This window comes from Pelodiscus sinensis, chromosome 5 (genome assembly GCF_052426305.1).
Source record: "Pelodiscus sinensis isolate ZL-2025 chromosome 5, ASM5242630v1, whole genome shotgun sequence".
Lineage (NCBI taxonomy): Eukaryota > Metazoa > Chordata > Testudines > Trionychidae > Pelodiscus > Pelodiscus sinensis.
In genome coordinates, this window is record NC_143056.1 from 132,858,104 (window position 1) to 132,885,925 (window position 27,822).

Sequence of the window (27,822 nt, forward strand, 5' to 3'; positions counted from 1 at the left end):
AAAATGTATGTTGGAGAGAATATTCCCCCTTTCTGTGCTAGTTTGGGTTCAGTTCAGTGAGGACTCTCAGGGTGTGTCTAGACTACAGGGTTTTGTTGACAAAAGTGGACTTTTGTCGACAAAACTATACCTGTGTCCACACTGCCTTTGAGTTATGTCAACATAACATCGACAGAACTCAGCAGTTTTGTCGACGTATGTAAACCTCATTCTACGAGGAATAACACCTTTTGTCGACAGAGTTCTGTCAATAGAAGGCATTATTGCATCTACACTGTCCTTTGCGTCCACACTGTTATGTCGACAAAGCGACTTGCTTTGTCAACAGAACTGGCTGCAGTCTAGACGCTCTTTGTTGACAGAAGCTTTGTCGACTGAATCTGTTGACAAAACTTCTGTTGACAAAACCCTGTAGTCTAGACATACCCTTAAAGAGAAAGCAAAGACATGTTGCTGTTTCTTGGAAATGTTCCCCTGGCTCTTCATTTTGTTGTCCCCTTAACATGAAATAAAGACCACAGTGACTGAAAAAGACCCATGAAAAACAATGAATAGTCCTGCAGCCACTTAGAAACTAACAAAAAAATGTAGCTGGTATCACGAGCATTTGAGGGTGCAACTGACTTCTTCAGATGAAGGAGGATCATTGAAATCTCCTTTCTCCTCCTACTGCATAAACCAGGTGACGGTCTCTACCACAACCCCATGGAGCAAATGTAGAGCTTCAGGGTAGAGGGAAGATGTGTCAAACTCACACAGTTCATATTTGCAATAACATTATGAAGCCAAACCAGCTACAAAAATAGGGAGCTAGATTTGATGCTGCCTTCATCTTTCCCAGTTCAAACAGCTCCATGCTTCCAAAGCATGTCCCATATATACTCACACATGTCAAACAGGTGCCTCCCTAAATTTTGCTGGAGCAAAAGTCTAATGAAGCCTTATTGGAATAATAACAACAATATAATAATTAACAATACCATGATAGGTTCTGCAGAAATACATTGCAATTGGCTGGCAATTGAATTAACCTCATTCGCTCCCCTGATCACTAAAATAGAACTCAGTGAAATAGATTTACAGATGGCTTAGGTGTTTATTCACTGCTTTCCTCAGGGCATCTTTAACCTCCCTGTTCCTCAGGCTGTAGACAAGGGGGTTCAACATGGGGATCATCACTGTGTAGAACACTGAGGCTATTTTATCCGTAGTCAGGGAATAGCTAGAGGAGGGACGTAAATACAGAAAGAATTGACAGCCATGGAACATGCCCACCGCGCACAAGTGGGAAGCGCAGGTGGAGAAGGTTTTGCGCCGGCCCTCGGCGGAGCTGATCTTCAGGATGGTGGAGACGATACAGACGTAGGAGAGGAGGATTGTCACAAAGCTGGTCGCTACCACGTAGCATATGGAGGCAAACATCGCAATCTCACTGATGCTGGTGTCAGAGCAAGAGAGGGGCAGAAGCGGAGGGACGTCACAGCAGAAATGATTGATGATGTTGGAGCTGCAGAATGACAGCTGGAACGTACAACATGTTTGTATCATTGCATCTGCCAACCCCACAGCGCATACCCCAGCCACGAGCTGGTTACAAAGCTGCCTGGACATGGTGATGCTATAGAGCAGCGGGTTACAGATGGCCACATAACGGTCATATGCCATCACAGCCAGCAAGAGACACTCTACATCTGAAAAAGTGACTAGGAGGTATATTTGGACAGTGCAGGCCAGGTGTGAAATGCTTTTCCTCTCTGCTAAGAAATTCTGCAGCATCTTAGGGACGATTGTCGAGGAATAGCAGAGATCACAGAAAGACAAACTCCGGAGGAAAAAGTACATGGGGGTGTGGAGTCGGTGATCAATCGTGATTAAGAAGATCATCCCCCCGTTCCCTACTATGGTGACAACATAAATCAATAGGAAGAGCCAAAACAGGGGGACCTCCAGCTCCAGACGATCAGTCAGTCCTGAGAGAATGAACTCAGTCACCACCGAGTGATTTCCCTCTTCCATCTCCTCTGAGCCGAGATCAGAGAGTGACAAGGATGTGGGTAGGTGGATGGCTCAGGCAACTTATCCTTTCTCTGTAATGAAGTAAGTGAAGAAATGTGGAGATCAGTTTCTTAACAGACACCAGCACCATTTCGGGAGATGTATTACTCCGTACAGCCAGATGTTCACAGCTCTTCCATCTCCTGTGAGCAGAGATCCGGCAGCTACAGGGGCACATTGATGTTCTGTAGTAACGAAGAAAAGGACGAGAGATCAGTTTATTAATGGACGCTGGTACCAAATCGGGGAAGAGTTAATTCTATGCAGCCAGAGGTTCACGGCTCGTCTTTCCAGTTGTTCCATGCAATGGACACACTGTACAAATACAAGGACATGCAGATGAACACCCTCCCACAAAGAACAAGCCTGTTCACTAATCTGAGCAGCAATCAGTAATTCATCTCACTGCTGTTTCTCATTTCAGAGTGAAACGAGAGCCAATCTTTCTCTCTTTTTGGCATGGGAGCTCTGTGGCTCAACATGTCCGTTCAGGGTAAAGCTTGTGCGCTGTGCTCAGTAAGCTTTTTGGTATCTAATAATGTCATTTACATTAATCTGTATGGAAATCCAAAGACATAAAGCAATGCACTGGCTTCCAGCTGTTTTTCACTGTCAAAGTGGTCGCTCCTTTACCTCAAATGGTAGGGATGAGGTTCTTAGAACTGGAGTTCTTGAACTCAAACCTGATGATCACCATGGTGTGTGTCTGTGTACTGTCTATGTCTGTAGTGCAGGACAACAGCATGGACCTGCTGAGGAGAGACAAGTGACGTTGTTTCCTCATCGACAGAAACTGACAGATTAGAGAATTTGGGCGCTTTTATACTGAGATTTGTGATCTATGAGACGTTATCCCATTAGCAACTGGGAATTCTGAGCTCAGAGAGAAACAACATCTAATTATTGTGCCCAGCGACTTGTAGTGTAGCTCATGCTTTGGGGATTAATTCGCCCCCCTCTTTCCTCCTGTGTGATTAAATGATGCAATTTCTTCAGAGATATGGAGTTTGTAGTTTGGGATAATTTATTCCTGCAGTTTTCAGTCCACCCTGGTTTCTGAGTAGAACCTATCAAGAAATTGTTAACTTGGTTTTTTGATGGTGGATATTGAAAGTTCATGACTGAAAACTTGATATTACGATACAAAATTAACACAAAGGCCCTCATATTATCACTCTCCTCTATAGACCAGACTACCACATTACCAAGTGCCAGCCCCCTGCTCCATCAAATAGAACATTTTTGCTTCTGATGGCATGTGAGAAAGCGGTATCCAACCCCTCATCCTATGCTGTCGAGTATCAGAGGGTTAGCCGTGTTAGTCTGAATCTGCAAAAGCGGTGAGGAGTCCTGTGGCACCTTATAGACTAACTGAAGTGTTGGAGCATAAGCTTTCGTGGGCAAAGACCCATTTCGTCTTGACATGCATCTGACGAAGTGGGTCTTTGTCCACGAAAGCTTATGTTCCAACACTTCAGTTAGTCTATAACGCGCCACAGGACTTCTCGACGCTCATTCTATGCTGTAATGCAACCTTCTTCAGATTCACCATATAGGTCTCAGAAATAGCTTCCAATACTGGTATTTGAACTACTCAAGAGAACTTAGTGAATTCCCTCTTTGAAGATACACTTCAAATTGCATACAGAGCCATCGTATGATCCCTTGTTTTGGTTGCACATATAAAGGCCTGTCTCAAATGTGAGGCTGTCGCAATTGACTCCTTTACTTTTAGTCCATTTGCTGCTGCTTAAATTAAAGGCAAGAACCACAAGCAAATTAGAGGCATAAGAAATCATTTTGTAATTGTGAATGTCTGTACAATTATTCTCACCCTTCTGCACGATTATGGTTAATTTTGTACAAAGTATGCCTTGTAAGGTGTCCTTTGAATACTCATAACCCGCTGATCATCATTGTCCTTGTGAATTGTGTGCTGCAACATGGAGTGTAAAGTTACAAGATTCTACTCTAAAATATTAGTGAGATGTTTTGAGATTAGAGAAGCCAGAACAAAGCAGTTGCTCAGAGACAAAAGGCAAATTGATGCCCTTATCCATGTGTCAAGAAAATCAAATGAGCGCCAACTGGTCTTTTCCATCATTAGCTTCTCTGAGGTCTTGCTTATGCTGAAAAATTAGACCAACTGACTTCTGACTGACAAAGGAGGAGAATTTTTCAAACCCCATGAGGGAGAGTTATTTATCCCTTGGCCTCAATAGAACCTCTCAGTGATGTGGATGTAGATTTCATATATGTGAAAAAGCATCTAAACTATGGTACTGCTGTAGCACCAGAACTGAGTCATTAGAGAGGATTTGGTGTAGACGTTCTCTGTCACTTTTCTCCCTTCCCCAACAGTTCTTTGTTGTTATTGGCTAATGTCTTGAGAAAAGTTAATATTTCTCCTCTCAGAAAGGCATGACAGGGCTTGTGGATGAGGGGGAAGAGGTAGGTGTTTTACACCTTGATTTCAGTAAAGTATTTGATACAGTCTAGCGTGACAGTATCATTAATAAACTAGGTAACCACAACCTAGTTGGGGCAATACTAAGGTGGGTGCATAACTGTTCCCAGAAACTAGTTATCAAAGGGTCATTAGAAGGGATTCTTCCACTCTAATTTGTGCTGAGTAGGCCTCAACTGAACTACTGTATCCCGTTCTGGGCACCAAGTTTCAGGAAAGAGGTGGACAAATTGGAGATGATCCAGAGAAGGTCAACAAAAATGAGTGAGGCCTGGTCTACTCTAGGGGATACATTCACATTAAGGGTAAGTCTAAACTACATGCCTCTGTCGTCAGAGGCATGTCGATTTGTTGTTTTGGCAAAGGCAAATGAAGCCGCGATTTAAATGATCGTGGCTTCATTTACAATTACATGGCTGCCGCGCTGAGCCGACAAACAGCTGATCAGCTGTTTGTCCGCTCAGCGCGCTAGTCTGGACGCTCCCCTGCCGACATCAAAGCCCTTTGTCGGCAGCCCCGGTAAACTTCATCCCACGAGGAATAACGGGGCTGCCGACAAAGGGCTTTGATGTCGGCAGGGGAGCGTCCAGACTAGCGCGCTGAGTGGACAAACAGCTGATCAGCTGTTTGTTAGCTCAGCGCGGCAGCCATGTAAATGTAAATGAAGCCGCGATCATTTAAATCGCGGCTTCATTTGCCTTTGCCAATGTGTCTAATCTACATGCCTCTGCCGACAGAGGCATGTAGTCTAGACACAGCCTAAGATATGCAACTTCAGCTACTATCTTAATTGCCAGAGGGGTAGCCATGTTAGTCTGAATCTGCAAAAGCAGCGAGGAGTCCTGTGGCACCTTATAGACTAAGGGAAGTGTTGGAGCATAAGCTTTCATGGGCAAAGACCACTACACACATGTATTTGCCACAATGGAATGACTCAGTCAGTGGGAAATTTACACTGCCCTCCCAATCATACAAAGACTGTCCCCTGAAGACACCACCTTATATACAGGTACAACAAGTCACAATGATGTTGTCAGGTTACCATCCTCTGACGTTATCAGGTGACCACCCATCACCCTGTACTTCATGATTTGATTAGATCATCTCTATCCATCATGCTGCCATTTTAGACCCTTTCTTTAACCCGAGTCTGTATCTGTGGGGAGTGGGTACCAAGGTCTTTAATGAGCTAGTGATACTATGTGCTTTCCACTTATGACCAATACCAATTATTGTTCTGCAGTCAGTACCTAGCACCAATTAGTGTTTCGTGCTCTCAGCCCTGTTCTTGCCAAGTTCTGTGAGCTGAGGCCTGCCTCTTGCTCACAGCTTAGCTCTGCTTTATGTTAGCCATGTTTTGTCCATTGTTAGCTAGGCCTCATCTCCTCAGGCCAGGCCTGCATGGGCTTATGTTTTAGGCCTTTACCTTACTACGTCGGGGTGGTGAAACACTGGAATAATTTGCCAAGGGAGGCTGTGGAATCTCCATTATTGGAAATTTGTAACAGCAGGTTGGACAAACACTTGTCAGGGATGGTGCTTGGTCCTGCCACAAGTGCAGGGCAGAGGACTCGGTGACTTCTTGGGTTTCCTTCTATTTCGGGTGTTCTATGATTCTGTGAATGGCTCACTTCCATTCCAGTGAAAGTCCAAAACACTCTCAAACAGCTGACCCTTTTGCCTATGACTTGGTGGCATCACTTTGTGATTCCTGCCTACAATGGGCTGAGAAGGATGCAAGCGGGACCAGGTCAGAACCCAAAAATCCAACACGGAGAGTTGAGCCTTTCCCTGTGGGGTAACCATGCCAACGGTACCCTTCATGTCCCTGGAGCTGCTGCCTGAGGTAGAAGGTGTTAAATGTGGCTTTGATGGCTTTGAGATTTGCTCCCTGGAGCATCTTTGCTCCCAGGAGACCTGCTGTGCAGAGCCCGTGCAATTAGTGTTTTTACCACGTCTTTTCTTGTGGAAATTGGACACAGAGGGCCAGAGCATCAGCTGGCATGGAGCGTTGTCTCCCTCATGAGGGCTTTTTAATATGATACTAGAATGTGATGAATGTGTCCCAGTAAATTTGTTGGTCAGCTCTCCAAACTTCTGCCTACGTAATTTCCCAGTGCTGGCGTAGATATCCCAGCCCAGACTCATCTGGTATAACTCCAGATAAATGCCAGTAATTTTAGCAAAGCAATAATGGAGTATCACTGCTATAGCTGAGGATATAGAATCATAGAATACTAGGACTGGAAGGGACCTCAAGAGGTCATCAAGTCCAGTCCCCTGCCCTCATGGCAGGACCAAATACTGTCTTGACCATCCCTGTTAGACATTTATCTAACCTACTCTTAAATATCTCCACAGATGGGGATTCCACAACCTCCCTGGGCAATTTATTCCAGTGTTTGACTACCCTGACAGTTAGGAACTTTTTCCTAATGTCCAACCTAAATCTCCCTTGCTGCAGTTTAAGCCCATTGCTTCTTGTTCTATCCTCAGAGGCCAAGATGAACAAGTTTTCTCCCCCCTCCTTATGACGCCCTTTTAGATATCTGAAAACTGCTATCATGTCCCCCCTCAATCTTCTCTTTTCTAAACTAAACAAACCTAATTCCTTCAGCGTTCCCTCATAGGTCATGTTCTCTAGACCTTTCATCATTCTTGTTGCTCTTCTCTGGACCCTCTCCAATTTCGACACATCTTTCTTGAAATGCGGTGCCCAGAACTGGACACAATACTCCAACTGAGGCCTAACTAGTGCAGAGTAGAGCAAAAGAATGACTTCTCATGTCTTGCTCACAACACACCTGTTAATGCATCCCAGAATTATGTTTTCTTTTTTTGCAACAGCATCACACTGCTGACTCATATTCAGCTTGTGGTCCATTATAACCCCTAGATCCCTTTCTGCCATACTCCTTTCTAGACAGTCGCTTCCCATTCTGTATGTGTCAGAATAAGACTGACCCACAACATACCCAAGGTAATATGCGCCAGGCCCTGGTACATAGGATTTGGGGTCTGCTCTCAAAACCACTACTCCAAACAAAGAAATTTTGGGCAAATCTTTTAAACACCATATATCTCAGGTGCTCTATTAGGACAATAGATTATATTAAATTAACACTCAGCTGTAACATATTCTGAGAGCTATAGACTATAAATGCTGGGTGTCACTGTGACTATTTCACACTTTCAGGTCTGTTCCAATGTCACACACAATTCTTCTCCACGGTGCCTTCTCCCCTTCACCTGGTTTCATCTAGACATTAGTCTAGACATCAAGACTAGCCATCAAGAGATCACACCTGGGCTTTACCTCTGGCAGCTTTGTGAACATGCTGCTTTTCAACACAACACCACAGAGCACTAACCTCTAGGTCACAGGGCCTACTGATGCTGAATGGAATGTGTGTCTTGTACTGTCCAGCACCTCTTGCACAACACCCACTCATATAAAGTCTGTCCTTTTATTATGAGGAAATGGCCTGTGCCAATCCCGTTCCCAAGTGGAGGTTCCCAAATATTTCAGTACAAAACCAGAAGAGCCTCAATAATAACAATAATGAGACAGAAAACTGAAAATTTGTTAAAAAGGAATAAAAATTAAAATGCAATTCATGCCTAGCTTAGGAAAGATTTCTCTTACCACCTGCTTTTGCAATTTTACTAGCTGGACGCCTTCCAGCCAGACTCCTTTCCTTTATTTTCCTTCAGATGTGTAGATGTGATGAGCAGAAATAAAGGGATGAAGAGGAGCTTGGGCATTTGCCTTTGCCTTTGCCTGTTATAGTCCTATTTCTGTTGGGCAAGGATCATCTCTAGCTGGGAGTTCAAGGGACAAAAGTCTGAGGGGACAGAAAACCCCATCAGTATATCAAAATGTAGATTTCCTACTTATACCATTCTTCCTGCCCAAGAATGGTCCTGTAACCAGCTGCGATATAATTTGATTTGATTGACACTTAGCTGTGACATCAGTTTGCCTTTTGTCTATGAGGAACTCAGTAATGTTATACAGTAGGATCTTTTTATTTTACATACACGTATTACACCATGACAATGATGATCAGCAGATTATGATCCTTATATAAAGAATGAGGGGCTCTGTTGCCGCTCTTACATATTGGTTTTACACTACTATCTCTATACTGTCACGAGTAGGAAAGTTTGTCCAGTAGGTAGAGACTTAGTCTAGCACTCCGTAATTTGAAGCTTAGTTCCCAGCTCAACTGCCTACCTTTAGTGCATTCACGAAGGAAGATATTTACTTTTTCGGTCCTTCAGTTCTTCATCTGTATAATGGAGATAATGCTGCACTAGCTAATATGGAAATTCTGACAATCAATACAATACTCATTTTGAGGTGCTCAGAAGTACTTCATTGACAAGAGCCATATAAGAACTTACAAACTTTTATGACCCCTGTTATAAAACAGGCAAATAAAATTACCTCCATTCAGAGATAGGGAGGAAAAGGAGGCAGAGAGAATATAAGACCCAGATTTTCAAATGTGTCCAAAGGCACCCTGAATTAGTGACAACTTTTGAAAACTCTGCTTCTGGGTGGTTGGAATGAGATGAGGTAACTACATATTATACAGACTGTCAGATTTTTTTAAATATTTCAAACAATTTCTAAATTCTCATAGGAATATATTTAATTACTCAGCATTAAATAATGAGAGTGAAAAAGTTGCTAAAACAAATGGTCATTTTATTTAATTTTGCACGTATGCGTAATCAAATTATGTGGCACCCCAGGAGAGAAATATCAAACCACCTTTAGTGTAAACGTCAACAGATAGTGGATCACCATGTCAATTCTTTAATATTGCCTACAGAAGCTGCGATCATCCAATGTGAGAGTTTTGAGGGTCTGCTCCTTCATCCAGTGTGTAGCAAGATGTAGAAAGGGCTTGGAAATTCATAAGCTCCATAACGTATTTTCCTTATTGTCAACATTTGGTGCAGTGACCAAGACACAAAGGAGTCGAGAAATGGGTGCATTTTTTTGGATTAATCATTTATTGTCAAAACAATGATGCTTTGGTTCACTTTAAACAATTCACAAATTCTCCTAGTAACTTTGTCTCAAAACCATGTGCGTGTATCTGGGGAGGAATTTAGCTGCTGGTCACATGACAGTCAAAGGTAGGAGGCAGTGATACACCCTCCCTTTTTACATTTTTACCCAATTGTTACAGTTTTCACATGTGAGGTGGGAGATCCAGTTCCAATACCTGTTTTTGTCCAATTCCGGGTGAAAGACGTGTACTAGGGCAGGGGTGAGGAACCTCAGGCCCAGGAGCCATCGGCTTGCCTGGTTCCAGCCCCTGAGGCTCAGTGCCCCTCCAGCATTGGGGAGTTTGTACTGGCACTCCAGCCTCTCTGCTTCCCCCCTCAGGGCTGGAGCTCACAACATCTACTAGCCTGCCCCCACAAGCTCTGGTGTGTGAGGGGAATGAGGAAAGTGTCTTTCTCCTTCTTAGTCGGGGGCCACAGTGAGGGTTTTATTCCACTTCTCACTTGGGTGCAGCCCTTGACTGGTTTTTCTGTGGGTCAGTGGCCCCCAGCTCAAGAAAGTTTCCCCACCCCTACACTACGGTTTCCTGCCTCTCCATAATGAACCACAGCCACTGACTTCTGTATTGTTTCAGTCTCGGTTGCTCTCAGTCTCTCTTTTCATATATGTTCTGCTGAGGATAAGTAATAGAATACTCTTTGGAACAGAGCCATGAAGATGAGCATCTCCCCCGTTGGGTGGGTACCCCTAGCAACCAGTCTACAGAATCACTCTCTCTTTCTGGACCTGTGGTTCTTCCTGTTGGTCAACCAAAAGTCAACAGGTCCAATGGGAGAGACTGGAGCTAGATCTAAAGAACTGATTAACCCGGCACTGCTGCAATAAATGAAGTGGTGTTAATTTAGCAAGTCTGGAGAAGACAAGCCAGGTCAATGGGAGAGCACTTGCCTACCGATGTCTGTACCCCACTCCCCTCAGAGACTGTTTTCCCTCATGGATTTTTCTTGGGGCTTGTCTATACTAATGTTATCAGGAGATGTAAGTTACATTATTTCAGTTAAGTAACTCCCCTGTGGACATAGCATGTTATGGACACCACTGTCAATCAAACTAAGTTGCACCAACATGAAGTAGCATAACTTAGCTCACGTAATAGCACTGTCATCAACTAGTCCTGAGAATGGGCTCTGTTCAATCCTGGATCAGTCACCAGTGCATTGTCCGGCAATGTGGGAGTCCCTCTGTCTTAACAGATTAGACAGAGGGGGACTGACCTGTATCTCCCACATCCCATGTGAGTGCTCTAACCACTGGACTAACGTTTACAAGAAAAAGAGCAGCATCACCGTCTCTTCCAGTCCCATCCATTTTGCTCATGAAATCTTATTTCTCCTAACAATGCATGGACAGAAACCAGGTGATAATATTTTTCACTGCTTTTACATTGAGCAAGACCCAGGAAGGAAAAGAAATACTCCATTTCCTGGTTGTGTAAAACGTTGCCTTTGCTTCTAATGGAGATTTTGGTCCATGTTTACCAATTGTGTAGGGAATTTTCAGACATGGTTCAGATTGAAATGAATATTTCCTAACCCCCCATGAACTCAAAAATCAGCTTTTGGTCCAGCTCTGTCCATTTCTCACTTACAGCCCTCTGAGCTGTACAATTCCCACAGTCCCTATTCTTCAGAGACTAGGAATCTTTCCTAAAAGGCTGAGAGCCAGAACTCAGAGTGAACCTTCTAGTGAGGAACAAGTATCAAGTTTCTGTCTGAAATGTATGCTGTAGAGAAAACTCGCCTTCTTGTGCTAGTTGGGATTCAGTTCAGTGTAGACTCTCAGGGTGTGTCTAGACTACATGGTTCCATCAACGGAGCCATGTAGATGACTTTGCTAGACATAGCAAAATGAAACGGCAATTTAAATAATCGCCACTTCATTTACATCAAAATGGCCACCACGCTGTGCCGATCACATGTTTGTCGGCACAGAGTGGTAGTCTAGACAGGGATCACCCGACCCCGGAGCCCTTTGTTGTCAGATCCTGTAAGCCTCGTTTCACGAGACATAAAGGATCTGACAACAAAGGGCTCTGGGGTCAACTGATCCTCGCCTAGACTACTGCGCTGTGCCGACAAACTGCTGATTGGCACAGCTAGACACACCCTCAAAGAGAAAGCACACACCGCACTCTCTTAGAAATGGTCCCCTTTATCTTACATCTTTTGTTTTTCCCTTAAAATAAAGGCCATGGTGAATGAAATTGCCTTTCTCCTAACAGTGCAGGGACAGAAACCAGGTGACAATCTCTACCACAGCCTCCCCCTGGAGCAAGTGAAGGACCACAAAACACCAGGAGGATGTGCCAAACTTTCTTTGTTTCAACCACAGAAATCACACACTTAAAGAGGAAGCTAGATTTGATGCTACCCCTTCTTACCCAGGACAAACAGCTCCTTGCTTTCAAAGCACATCACATATATACATACACATGTGAAACAGGCACCTCCTTGAATGTTGCTGGGGCAGAAGTCTAATGAGGCCTTGTTGAAATACAAACAAATAAATAATAATAATATAATATTTAACAATACCACAACAGGCTCCCCTGAAATGCATTGCTGGGAATTGAATTGACCTGGTTTGCCCCCCTCCTCACTCAAATCAAACTCAATGTAAAAAATTCACAGATGGCTTAGGAATTTATTGATTACTTTCTTCAGGGCGTCCTTCACCTCCCTGTTCCTCAGGCTGTAAATGAGGGGATTCAAAAAGGGGATCACTGCCGTGTAAAACACTGAGGCTATTTTGTCCGTGGTCAGGGAATAGCTGGAGGAGGGACGTAAATACATGAAGAGTTGAATGCCATGAAACATGCCCACTGTGATCAAGTGACAAGTGCAGGTGGAGAAGGTTTTGCGCCGGCCCTCGGCAGAGCTGATCTTCAGGATGGTGGAGATGATACAGACATAGGAGAGGAGGATGGTGACTAAACTGGTGGCTACAATGTAGCATATGGAGGCAAACATCGCAGTCTCACTGATGCTGGTGTCAGAGCAGGAGAGTGGCAGCAATGGGGGGATGTCACAGCAGAAATGGTTGATGATGTTGGAGCGGCAGAATGACAGCTGAAATATACAACATGATTGTATCATTGCATCCACCAACCCCATAGCGTACACCACGGCCACCAGCTGGTTACAACGCTGCCTGGACATGATGATGCTATAGAGCAGTGGGTTACAGATGGCCACATAACGGTCATACGCCATCACAGCCAGCAAGAGACACTCAGTATCTGAAAAAGAGACAAGGAGGTATATTTGCATAGCACAGGCAGCGTGAGAAATGCTTTTTCTGTCTGCTAAGAAATCCTGCAGCATCTTAGGGACAATTACTGAGGAATAGCAGAGATCACAGAAAGACAAACTCCGGAGGAAAAAGTACATGGGGGTGTGGAGTCGGGGATCAATCGTGATTAACAAGGTCATCCCCCCATTCCCTACTATGGTGACAACATAAATCAGTAGGAACAACACAAACAGGGGGACCTTCAGCTCCGGACGGTCTGTCAGTCCTGAGAGAATGAATTCAGTCACCACTGAGTGATTTCCCTCTTCCATCTTGTCTGAGTTGAGATCTGGCAGCTACAGGGATGTGGGCAAGTCAACAGCTTGTGTAATTTATCCCTTCTCTGTAAAAAAATAAATGAAGAATGGAGATCGGTTTCTTAATGGACATTAGTACAAGATTGGTGAAGGGCTTAGTCCACAGAGCCAGGTATTCACAGCTGGACAATCCTGTTGTTCTATACAATGCACACACTGTACACATACTGTGACACACAGATTAATCCTGCTCCCCATATGAACACTGCTGCCAAATACGCCCTAGAACACACTGGTAGGAGCTGAGGCTGAAGCGGAGGCTTCTGTTGCTGGAGGTTTTGATGTTAAAACCTGCTGATTACTGTGGTGTCTGTGTGTGTGACTGTGATGGAGGACAACAGCACGTATAGCCTGACAGGTGGGAGATGCGGAAGCATTTCCCCATCGACAGAATCTGCCTTTTTGGAGCATTTGCGGAGGGGGGGGGGTTTATAGGGGGATCTGGGATCTATGGGACATGATCTCTGGAGCAACTGGGAATACCTGAGCTCAGAGACACAACTAATTAATGCACTCAGTGAACTGACGTGTAGCTCATACCCTGGGAATTTATTTGCCTCCTCTGTTATTAAATGATGCAGTTTCTACGAGAGTTATGGAATATGATTTTAGGGCTAATTTCATCCCACAGTTTACAGTACTGAGTAGAACTGATCAACAAATGTTGATTTGTTTTGTTGTTTCTGGACACCAAAAGCTATTGACTGATGTGACATATGCAGTGCCCAGCTGGAGGCCATATCCCAAAACCCTACCTCATTCATGAACCCCCTCCTGCACCTCAAGCCCCGCCCTAGTCCTGAGCACTATTGCATCCAAAAGCCCTCGCAGAGCCTGCACCCAGAACCTCCTGTGGCACTGCAACTGCCTGCCCCAAGCTCAGCTCAGAGCCCCTCTCGCACTCCAGACCCCTGAATACAAGACCAGAGCCTGCACCCCCAACTCTCTGCTCCAACCAGCCTGGTGAATGTGAGGGAGGATTTGGGAGGGAGGATGGAGTGAACGGGGCAAGGCCTTACAGAAGAGGCACAAAAGAATGGGGCAAGGGTGTTTGGGTTTGAGGTAGATCTTGGATTGCACGTAAATTCAAAAAAAGATCTTGTGCTTGAAAAGGTTGGAGACCACTCCTCTAGACTCTGAGAAGTCAACGCTCCAGATCCCTAGTCAGTGTAGCGCCATTCAACTGCAGGTTGGCTGAATGGAACTTCAGCACCCTGGACGGCTCAGTGCAGGCAGGGACCAGGGGAGTAGATGCACAATTCTGGTTGGGTCTATTTGCCAGGAGGTAAAGGCTCAATGTGAGCTGGGACCCTGAGGAAGTGGCCCAGGGAACTCCATGCAGCTTAGTTACATTGAGATGATCTGTGGCTGCAATTGTTAGGATCCCTGGGCTGGGACCTGGAGGAGTGGAAAGGCCACCGAGGAAGTGGCCAGCAGCAAAAAGCAGCTGAACAACTTGTGGCCCAGCTGGAGAGCTAGGGCCAGCAGGACACAGGGAGGCAAAAATGTTGCTTCCATGGATGACACCTCTAGCTCCATGGGCTGGGATGGTTTGGAGACAATAGACACAGCCAAGCAAACCAGGTGTGTCTGAGTGGTAGGTGCCAGCTGTTGAAGATCCCCAACATCATAAAAAGGCTCCCTTGGTGACTGTTTTCACAGTAAATCCTTTTCTCTACCCAAAGCCAGGTCAAGCTTGGGAAAAGAGATTGGGAATTATCTCCCAGGCCCTGGGATACTACACCTTAGGGAGGTGCTCCACTCAACCCTGCTTCATTCCTTGATAGATACCACTCAGGTATCTATTTGGACAATGGATTGTATTAACACTCCGCTGTAATGTGTTCTGAGCACTATAGATTATAAATGCTGGGTGCAACTGTGATTATTTCACACAGTCAGGTCTGTACCGATGTCACACATGTTTCTTCTCCATAATGTCTTTACCTCTTCACCCGGATGAATATAGACATCGGTATAGACATCAAGCTTATACAAAGAGCTCACACTTGGGCTCTATCTCTGTCAGCATCATGAACATGCTGCTTTACAACCCAACAGCACAAAGAACTAATCTCTAGGTCGTGGGGCCTAGTAATGCTGAATGAAACGTGTCATTTATTGTCCAGCACCTTCCAGGACACCAGCTCATATAAATTCTGTCATTTCATTATGAGAAAATGGCAGGTGCACATCCTGTTCCCAAGTAGCATTCCCCAAATATTTCAGTGCACAACAAGGACTTCACCAAAGCAATAATAGATATTTATTGAGCATCACTGTTTCTTCCAGTCCCATCCATGTTGTCAGTCTAGCCTGGCAGTGTCTTTGCTTTTACATCGAAGAATAGCCAGGAAGGAAAAGACATGTGTAAAGTGTTCCTTTCTCATTGTGTAAAGTGGTTCCTTTGATTCTAAAGACTCAATGTTCTTGAGTCAATGTTTTCAATTTGCCAAATGTTTAGGGAATTTTCAGACGTAACATGTTTTCTTCCTCCCCAAAGGAAATTGGCTAAATGTTTAGGGAATTTTCCGATATGGATCAATTTTGAGATGAATATCTTCTAAGCCCCTGTGAACTAAACAAATCAGCTCTGTCCATTTCTCTCTCAATTGCATGAGTCGTTCCATTCCCACAATCCCTACTCCAGAGTCTATGAATCTTTCGACCAAGCTAAGAGCAAGAACCACAGAGAACCTGCTGATAAAGGACAGATTTTCTGTTATGTTTTATCTTTTTTAAAATTTGTTTTCTAGAGAAAACTCCCCCTTTCTTTCTTAGTTTGGATTCAGTTCAGTGTGGAGTGTCAAAGACAAAGCACAGACACAGCATGCTCTCTTGAAAATGTTCACCTTGCTTTTACCTCTTTTGTTGTCTCCTTAACTTACAATAAAGGCCATAGAATCATAGAATACTAGGACTGGAAGGGACCTCAAGAGGCCATTGAGTCCAGTCTCCTGCCCTCATGGCAGGACCAGCTACTGTCTAGACCATCCCTGATAGACATTTATCTAACCTACTCTTAAATATCTCCACAGATGGAGATTCCACAACCTCCTAAGGCAATTGATTCCAGTGTTTGACCACCCTGACAGTTAGGAACTTTTTCCTAATGTCCAACCTAAACCTCCCTTGCTGCAGTTTAAGCCCATTGCCTCTTGTTCTATCCTCAGAGGCCAAGATGAACAAGTTTTCTCCCTCCTCCTTATAACACCCTTTTAGATATCTGAAAACTGCTATCATGTGTCCCCCTCCCTCCTCAGTCTTCTCTTTTCTAAACTAAACAAACCCAATTCCTTCAACCTTCCCTCATAGGTCATGTTCTCTAGACCTTCAATCATTCTCGTTGCTCTTCTCTGGACCCTCTCCAATTTCTCCACAACTTTCTTGAAATGCGATGTCCAGAACTGAACACAATACTCCAACTGAGGCCTAACCAGCGCAGAGTAGAGTGGAAGAACGACTTGTCGTGTCTTGCTCACAACACACCTGTTAATACATCCCAGAATCATGTTTGCTTTCTTTGCAACAGCATCACACTGCTGACTCATATTCAACTTGTGGTCCACTATAACCCCTAGATCCCTTTCTGCCGTACTCCTTCCCAGACAGTCGCTTCCCATTCTGTATGTGTGAAACTGATTGTTCCTTCCTAAGTGGAGCACAGTGTGACTGAAAACATCTTTCCCTTCTTAGTGCATGGAAAGAACCCAGGTGATAATCTCTACCACTACCACATGGAGCACAGGAAAGGCTGCACAGTAGCAGGAGGATGTGCAGAACTTTTGCTTCAGCCATGGAAATCACACAGTTCACACTTGCAATTGCCTAATGAAAACAAACCAGCTATCAAAAGGAGGAAGCCTGATTTGATGCTGCCCTCTTCTTTCCCAATACAAACAGCTCTTTGCTTTCAAAGCACATCACAAGTATAATCATACATGTCAAACAGGCACCTCCTTGAATGTTGCTGGGGCAGAAGTCTAATGAGGACTTATAATAACGAGATCTCCTGATGAAGTGTGTCTTTGCCCACAAAAGCTTATGCTCTAATAAATCTTTTAGTCTGTAAGGTGCCACAGGACTTCTCATTGTTTTTACAGTTTCAGACTAACATGGCTACCCCTCTGATACTTGTAATAATATAATAATTAAAAATAGTACGACAGGTTCTGCCAGAATACATTGCAAAGGGCTGGGATTGAGCTGACCTGGTTTTCTCCCCTCCTCACTAAAACAGAAGTTAGTGAAAAAATTCATGGATGGCTTAGGAGTTTATTGATTACTTTCCTCAGGGCATCCTTCACCTCCCTGTTCCTCAGGCTGTAGATGAGGGGGTTCAAAAAGGGGATCACCACAGTGTAAAACACTAAGGCCATTTTGTCCGTGGTCAGGGAATAGCTGGAGGAGGGACGTAAATACAAGAAGAGCTGGCTGCCATGAAACATGCCCACCGTGATTAAGTGACAAGTGCAGGTGGAGAAGGTTTTGCGCCGGCCCTCGGCAGAGCTGATCTTCAGGATGGTGGAGACAATACAGACATAGGAGAGAAGGATGGTGACTAAGCTGGTCGCTACAACGTAGCACATGGAGGCAAACATTAGAATCTCATTGGTGTGAGTTTCAGAGCAGGATAGCGCCAGCACTGGGGGGATGTCACAGCAGAAATGGTTGATGACATTGGAATTGCAGAATGACAGACTGAATGTACAACATGTTTGTAGCAGTGCATCCATGAACCCCACAGCACACATCCCAGACACCAGCAGGTTACAACGCTGCCTGGACATGGTGATGCTATAGAGCAGTGGGTTACAGATGGCCACGTAACGGTCATACGCCATCACAGCCAGCAAGAGACACTCAGTATCTGAAAAAGAGACAAGGAGGTATATTTGCACAGCACAGGCAGTGTAAGAAATGCTTTTCCTCTCGGTTAAGAAATCCAGTAACAACTTAGGGACAATTACTGTGGAATAGCAGAGATCACAGAAAGACAAACTCCGGAGGAAAAAGTACATGGGGGTGTGGAGTCGGGGGTCAAAAGTGATTAACAAGATCATCCCCCCATTTCCCACCAGCGTTGTAACATAAATCAGTAGGAACAACAGAAACAGGGGGAGCTGCAGCTCCAGACGATCTGTCAGTCCTGAGAGAATGAACTCAGTCACCAGTGAGTGATTTCCCTCTTCCATCTCTTCTGAGCTGAGATCAGGCAGCTCTAGGGATGTCAGTAGGTGGATCACTCTGATAACTTATCCCTTGTCTGTAATGATATAAGGGAAGAAAAATGGAGATCAGTTTCTTAATAGACACCAGTACCATTTTGGAGAATGTATTACTCAAGAGAGCCAGATGTTCACAGCTGGACATCCCAGCTATTCCATGCAATGCACACACTGAACACATACAATGACATGCAGGTTAATTATACCCTTAGTACAAATACTCCTGTTCACTAATCCGAGCCAGATGTTGACAGATGGCCATGCCAGGTATTCTATTCAGTGTCCACACTGTACACATACAAGGAAACCCTGGTTAGTCACATACACCCACACAAACATCCTTGTTCGCAAATCCTACCAGCAAACAGCAACTTGTGACTCTGCTTTGAGACAACCAAGGTGAAACCATCTCAGTGTGATGGGATTATGCCTCAGCTCAAGAAGGGATAAGAGCAAAGGAGTGTCAATCTCTCTACTCTCTTTGGGCAAGGAGTGCTCAGTGACTCGGCATGTTGGTTTGGGGTAAAGCTTGTGTGCTCTGCTACTTAAGCTTTATCACATCGAAAATGGCATTTGCATTAGGCTGTATGAAAACCCAAATATGCCCTAAAACACATTGGTTTCAGTGACTAGGTAACTGCCTGTTTTTCTAACCAAAGAGTCATTCCTTTAGCATATGAGCTAGGAGCTGGAGCTACGGCTTCTATTGCTAGAGGTCTTGAATGCAGTACTTGCTCATCACCCTGGTGTATGGATGAGTGTGGCTGTGATGCAGGACAATCACACGTACCTGCTGACAGGAGAGAGATGTGGTGGCGTTTCTCCATTGACAGAAACTGCCAGTTTGGCACATTCGTGGGGTTTTATGTAGAGATCTGTGGTCTAGCCATGATCCCAGCTCGGAAGCAACTGGGAATATCTGAGCTCAGAGAGACACGGCACCTAATTAATGCCCTCAGTGAACTGAAGTGTCACTCATGCCCTGTGGATTAATTTGGCCCACTCTTTCCTCCTCTGGGATGAAATGATGCAATTTTGCCAGCGATCTGGTGCATGATGTTAGGGCTAATTTTGTCCTGCTGTTTACAGCGTAAGCTGTGTACTGAGAGAAGCTGATAATGAAAGTGTTGATTGGTTTTCTTGTTTGTGGATCCTGAAAGCTTCTGACTGATGCTGAAATACCACAGGATGCTTCAGTATCCACATATCCTTGTTCTCTTCCTTGGGCTGGGCTGTCTCTCTCTGTCTCTCTCTCTCTCACGTGCTAATCACCAGGATATTCTATGTTTTTCCCTTGCTAGGTCATGCCCCAAAACAAGAAAGATAGGTGCTTCACGGAGACCATAGACCCTTCTGATCTCCATTGTGAATTGGGTGCTGCTCTGAAAACGTGGACACCAACCATGTTTCCTCTCATGTTTGCCATCTATCTGCAGACTCGATTTTGTTATGCGCTAATATCAAGGGGCTGTGCCTGTGTGTGCCACCAGTGCAAACAGAAAACCAAGATATGATATATAATATGAATAATATATAATATTAAAAGCTCATTTGTATGGAAGAAAAAAAAGAATAGTAAAACAAGCAATCGTTAATGTGTATGGCTTAAGATTTTTATTTAATATGGAGCCCATGTGTTTTATCATCCTTTTGCGCAACTCAAGCTGTTAAAGACACCAAAATGTGGCAGGCTGTACATACCTGAATAAATAAAACCAAGTCACATGGCCATTAATTGAGAGCATTAAAATATGGAACCGAGGCCCAAGTTAATGACCTACTCCTAGCACAGAGCATTAAATCTTCAAGGAAAGCTGCCCTCGAAAAATGAACCATCTGCCAGTACACTAGCGTACTATGGACATATTCAGTTCACAAAACTATCCCTCTTGCAGGAGTACTATCTGCACACAGAGGTCAACTTTTAGATTCTAAATGAATCGGAGTCATCTAGACATAGTCATGCTCTCATGGCAAATATTCATACAATATGCCCTGCACTCCGAGCTGCCTGGCTTCAGCCAGGTACATGACGCAGGGAGCCGGGTACGTGGCCTGTGTGGGGTGTTTGCGTGCCGTGAGCCAGTTCCACCACCCCGAGGCCGCGGGAACCATGAGCTGCAGCTATAGCGTGGCCACGCTGGAAGTGACAGGAGGGAAAAGGGGCGAGGCCTGGGGGATGGCAAAGGGATTATGTTGGGGGGACATGGGAACATTGGGATGGAGGGTGGGAGGTTTAAAAATGGAGAAACAGTTGGGGAAGGAAGGACACGGAGTGCGAAGAAGGCATGGAAGGTATTGGGAAGCAGGGGAGGGAGTCTTACAACCGGCAGAAGTACCGCTGAAGAAAGGGGTGAACGGGCAGACTGTCACTGGGAGAAAATGGGGAGAGGAAGCAGTCCAGGGTGGGGTATGTGATTATAGCCCGAGGGCTGGCGTGTTTTAGCGGGAAGCCCCGTCAGCTGGACAGGACCGCAGATAGTTCCTGTCCTTAGAGCCCTGAGCTGGGGCCCGTGAGTGAGGGTGGGTCCAGGCTCTCCTCTCCCCTCCACCAATAGCGGGAGCACTGTATCAATTGATATCTCGGCAGGTGTTGTACCGACTGCTACAAGAGTCAGTAAGGAGTTGCAAACAAGATTTGAGCAGGGATTCATGAATCGAGACTAAAGGGGGGGGAGGGGGAATAAACACACTTGTTAACAGTCCCACATAGGCTGTGTCTAGACTGGCAAGTTTTTCCGCAAAATCATCTGCTTTTGCGGAAAAACTTGCCAGCTGTCTACACTGGCCGCTTGAATTTCCGCAAAAGCACTGACGATCTCACGTAAGATTGTCAGGGCTTTTGCGGAAATACTATGCTGCTCCCGTTTGGGCAAAAGTCTTTTTCCGAAAAACTTTTGCGCAAAAGGGCCAGTGTAGACAGCAGAGATTTTTTTTCTGCAAAAAAGCCCCGATCGTGAAAATGGCGATCAGGGCTTTTTTGCGGAAACGTGCGTCTAGATTGTCCACGGATGCTTTTCCACAAAAAGTGCTTTTGTGGAAAAGCGTCCTGCCAATATAGACGCGCTTTTCCGAAAATGCTTTTAACGGAAAACTTTTCCGTTAAAAGCATTTCCGGAAAATCATGCCAGTGTAGACGTAACCATAGGTTACAGCTACATAGCAGGGCCAAAAGCAAATTAAGCTTTACAACTTAAGCAATGTCAATTGCATAGCTGAAATTGAAAGAGCTTAATTTTGCTTTTGGCACTGTCTACACAGCAGGAAGTCAAAGTAAGAACACTTTTCCATCAATTTCCCTTACTGCTCATGAAATGGGGGTTCCAGGAATCAGAGGAAGAAGTCTTCCATCTTGCCATTATTTCAGAATAAAGGCTTGTAGTGTAAATGTGCTCTTTGTTATTTCAGAATAACGTTAGTTATTCCAAAATAAGGCTGCTGTGTAGACATACCCATATAGAACAGTACAAATAAGGAATAAAGTGACACAGACAGCAAGCCTCCTCCCCTCCCACACACACAAAGCCACAAGTGATAGCACTGAAAATGCAAAGGGATGTGAAACACCAACTGGATGGCTCTGGGATTTTTCACCAATGTTTAGAACCCACCATTTGCGATTTCAGTGGAGCTCTATGGTAACAGGCAAAGATTTCACATTCTGTGTCACCAACACAAAAACTCAGAGTAAACCGACTCGTTCAGTTTTTACAAGCTCTGGAGAACATACACACCTGGCTTTGGAGTTTGCAGACAGATCGTTGCTTCAAAGATCTTGTAAATAAGGATTTAATCCTACAAAGCACTTTGGTATCTGGTTGAATATTGGCCTTTCAGAGAACTCTTGTTCACTCAGAAATAGCCAGCAGCACCAGGTTCAGTGGGAGGCCAAAGTTCTGGCCTTAACAGTTTCCAACACATCACTATTCCTCTATTGCCATGTGAAAGAAATATATGCCAGTAGGTAGAACATTCATGTAGCACTCTGTAATTTGGGGCTCAGTTCCTGACACAACTGGACACCTTCTGTGACCTTAAAGCAAGGCATTTACTTTCTCAGTGCTTCAGTTCATCATCTGTAAAATGGAGGTAATACTGTTCTTCCTAATATGCACGTTCTGAGGAGACGTGCAATGAAGTTTGCAAGGTGCTTACAGGCACTACATTGATGAGGCCCATTGAAAGACCTGCAAACAGTTCTGAACCCTACAATGAAGCTGGCAAATCTGGTTACTCCCATTCACAGATGGGCAAAGGGAGGCAGAAAGAATTTGAGACCTATAGCTGTCCATAGGCTTCCTGAATTAGAGAGTATTTTTGGAAAATACTGCCTCTGGAGAGTTCTGCTGAAGAGAGGCAGCTACATATCGTACAGACCAGCCTATTTTCTTATTTCATACCGGTCCTACACTCTGAAAGGAGTATTTTGAATTGTATCATCATTCAATAGGGAAAGTAAAAATAAAATTGCTAATAACACTGATTCCTTAAAAAATATATTCACAGTGAATAAAATCATATGGGAGCCTGGCATTGAAGTATCTTGGTATGTCTACACTACCACCCTAGTTCGAACTAGGGTGGTTAATGTAGGCAACTGAAGTTCCACGAGGAGTAACGGTAGTTCAGAATAGGAAGCCTAATCTGAACTACCTAGTCCATGCCGCGTGTAGCCGCAGGCACGGAGTCCGAACTAGCCGGCATCTAAAAATGGCGGTGCCCGGCAAGATGCAAATGAAGCCCGGGAAATTCAAATCCCGGGCTTCATTTGCAACTTCGGTTGCCTATATTAACCATCCTAGTTCTAACTAGGGTGGTAGTGTAGACATACCCTATCTACCTTTACTGTTAGTATAAGCAAATACTGGAGCATCTTATCAGAATGTTCCCTGTAGAACCTAAAATCACTAATGGAGTGGTGAGGATCCACTCTCTTATGGTACGTCTGCACAGCAACATTATTTCCAAATAACTTAGTCCATGACTACAGAGCAGGCAGTTATTTCAAAATAAGGGCTTGCTGTCTGGAGGCACACTGGCTGCATCTAGACTGGCAAGTCTTTCTGCAAAAGCAGACGCTTTGCGCAAAAACTTGCCAGCTGTCTACACTGGCCGCTTGATTTTGCACAAAAGCACTGACGTTCTACTGTCTGAAATCAGTGCTTCTTGCACAAATGCTTTGACGTTCCCGTTCGGGCAAAAGCCCTTTTCTGGAAATGTTTTTGCACAAGAGGGCCAGTGTAGACAGCTAAAAACTCTTTTGCGCAAAAAAGCCCTGATGGCGAAAATGGCGATCGGGGCTTTCTTTCGCAAAACCGCGTCTAGATTGGCACGGATGCTTTTCCACAAAAAGTGCTTTTGCGGAAAAGCGTCCATGCCAATGTAGATGCTCTTTTCCGCAAATGCTTTTAACAGAAAAACGTTTCCGTTAAAAGCATTTGCGGAAAATCATGCCAGTCTAGACATAGCCACTGTGTTACATCAAAATAATGTCAGTTATTCCAAAATAACATTGCTGTTGAGACGTACCCTCAGATTTGTGTTGAGTTGAACAGAATGTGTTTTTCCATGTTGTTCTAAGCACCCGACCAGGCAGCTGCAGAAATCATACACGTCAAACTTATAACTGCAAACCCAAACCAACTCCACTACAAAGAAGTGGGGGGAAAGATTTCCTGTTCCCCTCTTCTTTCCCAATGTAAACAGCTTCATGCTTTCAAAGCACATCACATAGTTTTATACATGTAAAACAGGTACTTCATTGAATTTTGCTGGGACAGGAGCTTAAAAAAACTGTGATCTTATAGAGAGCCTGAAGGCTTTGTTGGGATACAAACAAATGAATAATAATGACAATGTAATAAAGGGTCACCATTGGCTGTGCGAAATGCCATCACAATGGGTTGGGAATTGAATTCACCTGATTCAACTCCCCATTAATAAGGCTGTACTGAGTTAATCAGATTCAAGACTTGGCACGGAGTTCATTGATTGCTTTCCTTAGGGCATCCTTCACCTCCCTGTTCCTCAGACTATAGATGAGAGGGTTCAACATGGGGAGGACCACCGTGTAAAACACAGAGGCTATATTGTCTGCCTCCATAGAGGTGAAAGTGGGATGGAAACACACGAAGAGTTGAGAGCCATAAAACATAATGACCGCAGTCAAGTGACAGGCGCAAGTGGAGAAGGCTTTCCGCCGGCTCTCGGCAGAGCGGATCTTCAGGATGGTATAGATGATACAGACATAGGAGAGGAGGACACTCACAGTGCTGCTCACCACAATAGAGTCAATGAAGGTGAACAGCACAATCTCGTTGATACGTGCGTCAGAGCAGGAGAGCGCCAGCAGTGGGAGAATATCACAGAAGAAACGATCAATGACATTGGAGCGGCAGAATGACAACCGAAATGTCAAACAAGTGTGTATCATTGCATCTACCAGCCCCACAGCACACACCCCAACCAAAAGCAGGTTACAGCGCTGTCTGGACATGGTGACCATATAGAGCAGCGGATTACAGATGGCCACATAACGGTCATACGCCATCACAGCCAGCAACAGACACTCAATGTCTGCCAGAGAGGTAAACAAATACATTTGCACATAGCAGCCAGTGTAAGAAATGCTCTTCCTCTCCGCAAAAAAATTCAGTAGCATCTTAGGGGCAATTGTCGAGGAATAAAAAAGATCACAAGCAGACAAGATACTGAGGAAAAAGTACATAGGGGTGTGGAGTTGTTTGTCAGTTATGATTAACAAGATCATCCCCCCATTCCCTACCAAAGTGAGAGCATAAATCAGTAGGAGCAACACAAACAGGGGGACCTGCAGCTCTGGATGATCTGTCAGTCCTGAGAGAATGAATTCAGTCACCACTGAGTGATTTCCCTCTTCCATCTTCTCTGAGCAGAGATCAGGCAGCTAAAGGGATGTGGGCAAGTGGATGAAGCAGGAAACCTACCCCTTTGCTATAGTGAAGTAAATGAAGAAAACGGAGATCAGTTTCTTAATGCACACCAATTCAGGTCTTAGTCCACAGAACCAGATGTTCACAGCTGGTTGTGTCAATTGTTCCATACAATGCACACACTGTACAGATAAAAACATACACAGGCTAATCAGGCCGGACTCACCTACATTCCTGTTCAGTAATCCAAGCAACAGCGACTTCTGAAACTACTTTGAGAGTAGAAGTGTGAAAAACATCTCAGTCTGATGAGATTATGCCTTTGACCCTCATTTACTCTCACCCCTCCTTGAGCAATCTTCCCTCTTTGGGGAGAAATGAGCTCTGTGCCTTGGAATATTGTGAAGCCTTTCATCATCTGATATTGGCATTTACTTTCATTTGTGTTGAAACCCAGAGATATAAAGGAACACACTGGCTTCTCTGACTACAGAATTGCCTAATTTTTTCCAAACAAAGGGGTTGTTCTTTTTTGTCAAGGGTTAGGAGTTGGGCTGCTCTTTTTAGTGCTGGATATTTTGAGTTCAGTACCTGCTGATCTCCATGCTGTATGTGTGCATGTGTAGCTGGGATGCGGGACAACAGTTCCCACCTCCTGAGGAGAGAGAGACGTGGTGATGTTTTCCCATCCACAGTAACTACCAGTTCGGAGCATTTGAGAAGTTTTATAGTGCGATCTGTGATCTAGGGCACATGCTCCCTGAAGCACCTGGGAATACCTGTGTCCAGAGAGACTCAACAGCTCATTAATGTGCTCAGTGGTCCAAAGTCACTTCCAGTGTAGCTCATACCCTGGAGATTAACTGGCCCATTCTTTCCTCCTGTGACATGGAAGGATGCAATCATAGAATACTAGGACTGGAAGGGACCTCGAGAGGTCATCGAGTCCAGTCCCCTGCCCTCATGGCAGCACCAAATACTGTCTAGACAATCCCTGATAGACATTTATCTAACCTGCTCTTAAATATCTCCACAGATGGGGATTCCACAACCTCCCTGGGCAATTTATTCCAGTGTTTGACCACCCTGACAGTTAGAAACTTTTTCTTAATGTCCAACCTAAACCTCCCTTGCTGCAGTTTAAGCCCATTGCTTCTTGTTCTATCCCCAGCAATGTCTATAAGAGTTACAGTATATGAGGTTAGGGGTGTTTTTCAGAGAAAGCTGCTAATGTACTGAGCTGATCCACAAAGGGTTGATATGATTGTTGTTGGAGGAAACCAAAATCTTAGTAACATTGCGGGGTCTTTGAATACCCCATCCCACCATTCTCTTTCATGGTTCTGGGTTTTTCCACCAATGTTTAGAGCCCATGATTTTGATTTCAGTGGTACTATGTGGAAACAGGCTACATTTTCACATTGTGTGTCACCAACACAAAAACTCAGAGTAAACCAGCTCACTACGTTTTTACAAGCCCTGGAGAACATTCACGCCTGGCTTTGGAGCTTGCAGACAGATCCTTGCTTGGAAGAGCTTGTAAATAAGGATTTTATCGTACAAAGCACTTTGGCCCTCCCATCGAACCTACTGCTGCTGGCTACTTTTGAGTGAACGGGAGTTCTCTGAAGGGCCAAAATTAACCAGATAACAAAACTCTGGCCTTAATGGTTTCCAAGACACCACTGTTCCTCTATTGCCATGCGAAGGAAAGATATGCCAGTAGGTAGAACGTTAGTGTAGCACTGTGTAATTTGGGGCTTAGTTCCTGATACAACTAGTCACCTTGTGTGACTGTAGTCCCCTTACTAAAGGGGCCGCTGACTTTTTCTGGGAGGATTCTGTGTGCTGCAATCTAGCCCTAGAGACTACACTTCCATGAGCCCTTGAGGAAAATCGGTAAAGGGGCTTGTCTGGGCATGTTGGGAAAGGTGGGGTCTCTATTTTGGAACAGAGGAGCCAGGCTGCTGTGGAGGAGTCTTATGCAGTCCAGGAAGCTGTTGTGTTGCAGCTACAGCCTGGGATTGAGAGCCTGCAGGGCTTGGATCTAGCAGGCTGCTTAAGGGCTGCTGATTGCCCTAGAGGGGAAAGACTCTGGCTGTGCCTGTGGCTGAGAAGGACTACACAAAAACCAACACACAGGAGGAGGCTGTAAGTAAATGGGCTCTTTGGGAAAGTGCTGCCTGGGACAGACTTCAGAGATACAGATTAAGTCTGGGTCCAAAGAGAGGCAGAGTGTCCAGCTCAGGGAACTAGAGCTGCTGGCATTTAGTGGAGCGTGCTCCAGTGCCAGAGGGATTTTGCAGGTGGCTGCTCAGCTTGGACTAACACACACAGGACCCACACAGTGCTGTCTCCATATCCAGCTATAGCCCTTCAAGCACGCCCACGCAACCAAGTGTCTGGGACTCTGAGTCCAGAGGGGTGCACACTCTGGGGTGGGATAAATGGTGGCAATGCAAATGCCAGC

General features: G+C 44.8%; 4 protein-coding genes across 4 annotated transcripts; all 4 read right to left on the minus strand.

Moving 5' to 3' along the window:
• Positions 1-1,077: 1,077 nt before the first annotated feature.
• Positions 1,078-2,016, minus strand: LOC102446860 (olfactory receptor 8U9-like). The gene has a single exon (XM_006130342.3). It carries the CDS (start codon positions 2,014-2,016, stop codon positions 1,078-1,080), a length of 939 nt encoding a protein of 312 aa, XP_006130404.1.
• Positions 2,017-12,229: 10,213 nt separating this feature from the next.
• On the minus strand, positions 12,230-13,174 carry LOC102446621 (olfactory receptor 8U9-like). Its single transcript, XM_006130341.3, has one exon. The coding sequence runs from the start codon at positions 13,166-13,168 to the stop codon at positions 12,230-12,232; it is 939 nt and encodes a 312-aa protein (XP_006130403.3). The 5' UTR covers positions 13,169-13,174.
• Positions 13,175-17,469: 4,295 nt separating this feature from the next.
• On the minus strand, positions 17,470-18,414 carry LOC142829342 (olfactory receptor 5AR1-like). Its single transcript, XM_075928832.2, has one exon. It carries the CDS (start codon positions 18,406-18,408, stop codon positions 17,470-17,472), a length of 939 nt encoding a protein of 312 aa, XP_075784947.2. The 5' UTR covers positions 18,409-18,414.
• A 5,992-nt stretch (positions 18,415-24,406) lies between these two features.
• On the minus strand, positions 24,407-25,342 carry LOC142829343 (olfactory receptor 5G9-like). Its single transcript, XM_075928833.2, has one exon. The coding sequence runs from the start codon at positions 25,340-25,342 to the stop codon at positions 24,407-24,409; it is 936 nt and encodes a 311-aa protein (XP_075784948.2).
• Between the last annotated feature and the right edge of the window lie 2,480 nt (positions 25,343-27,822).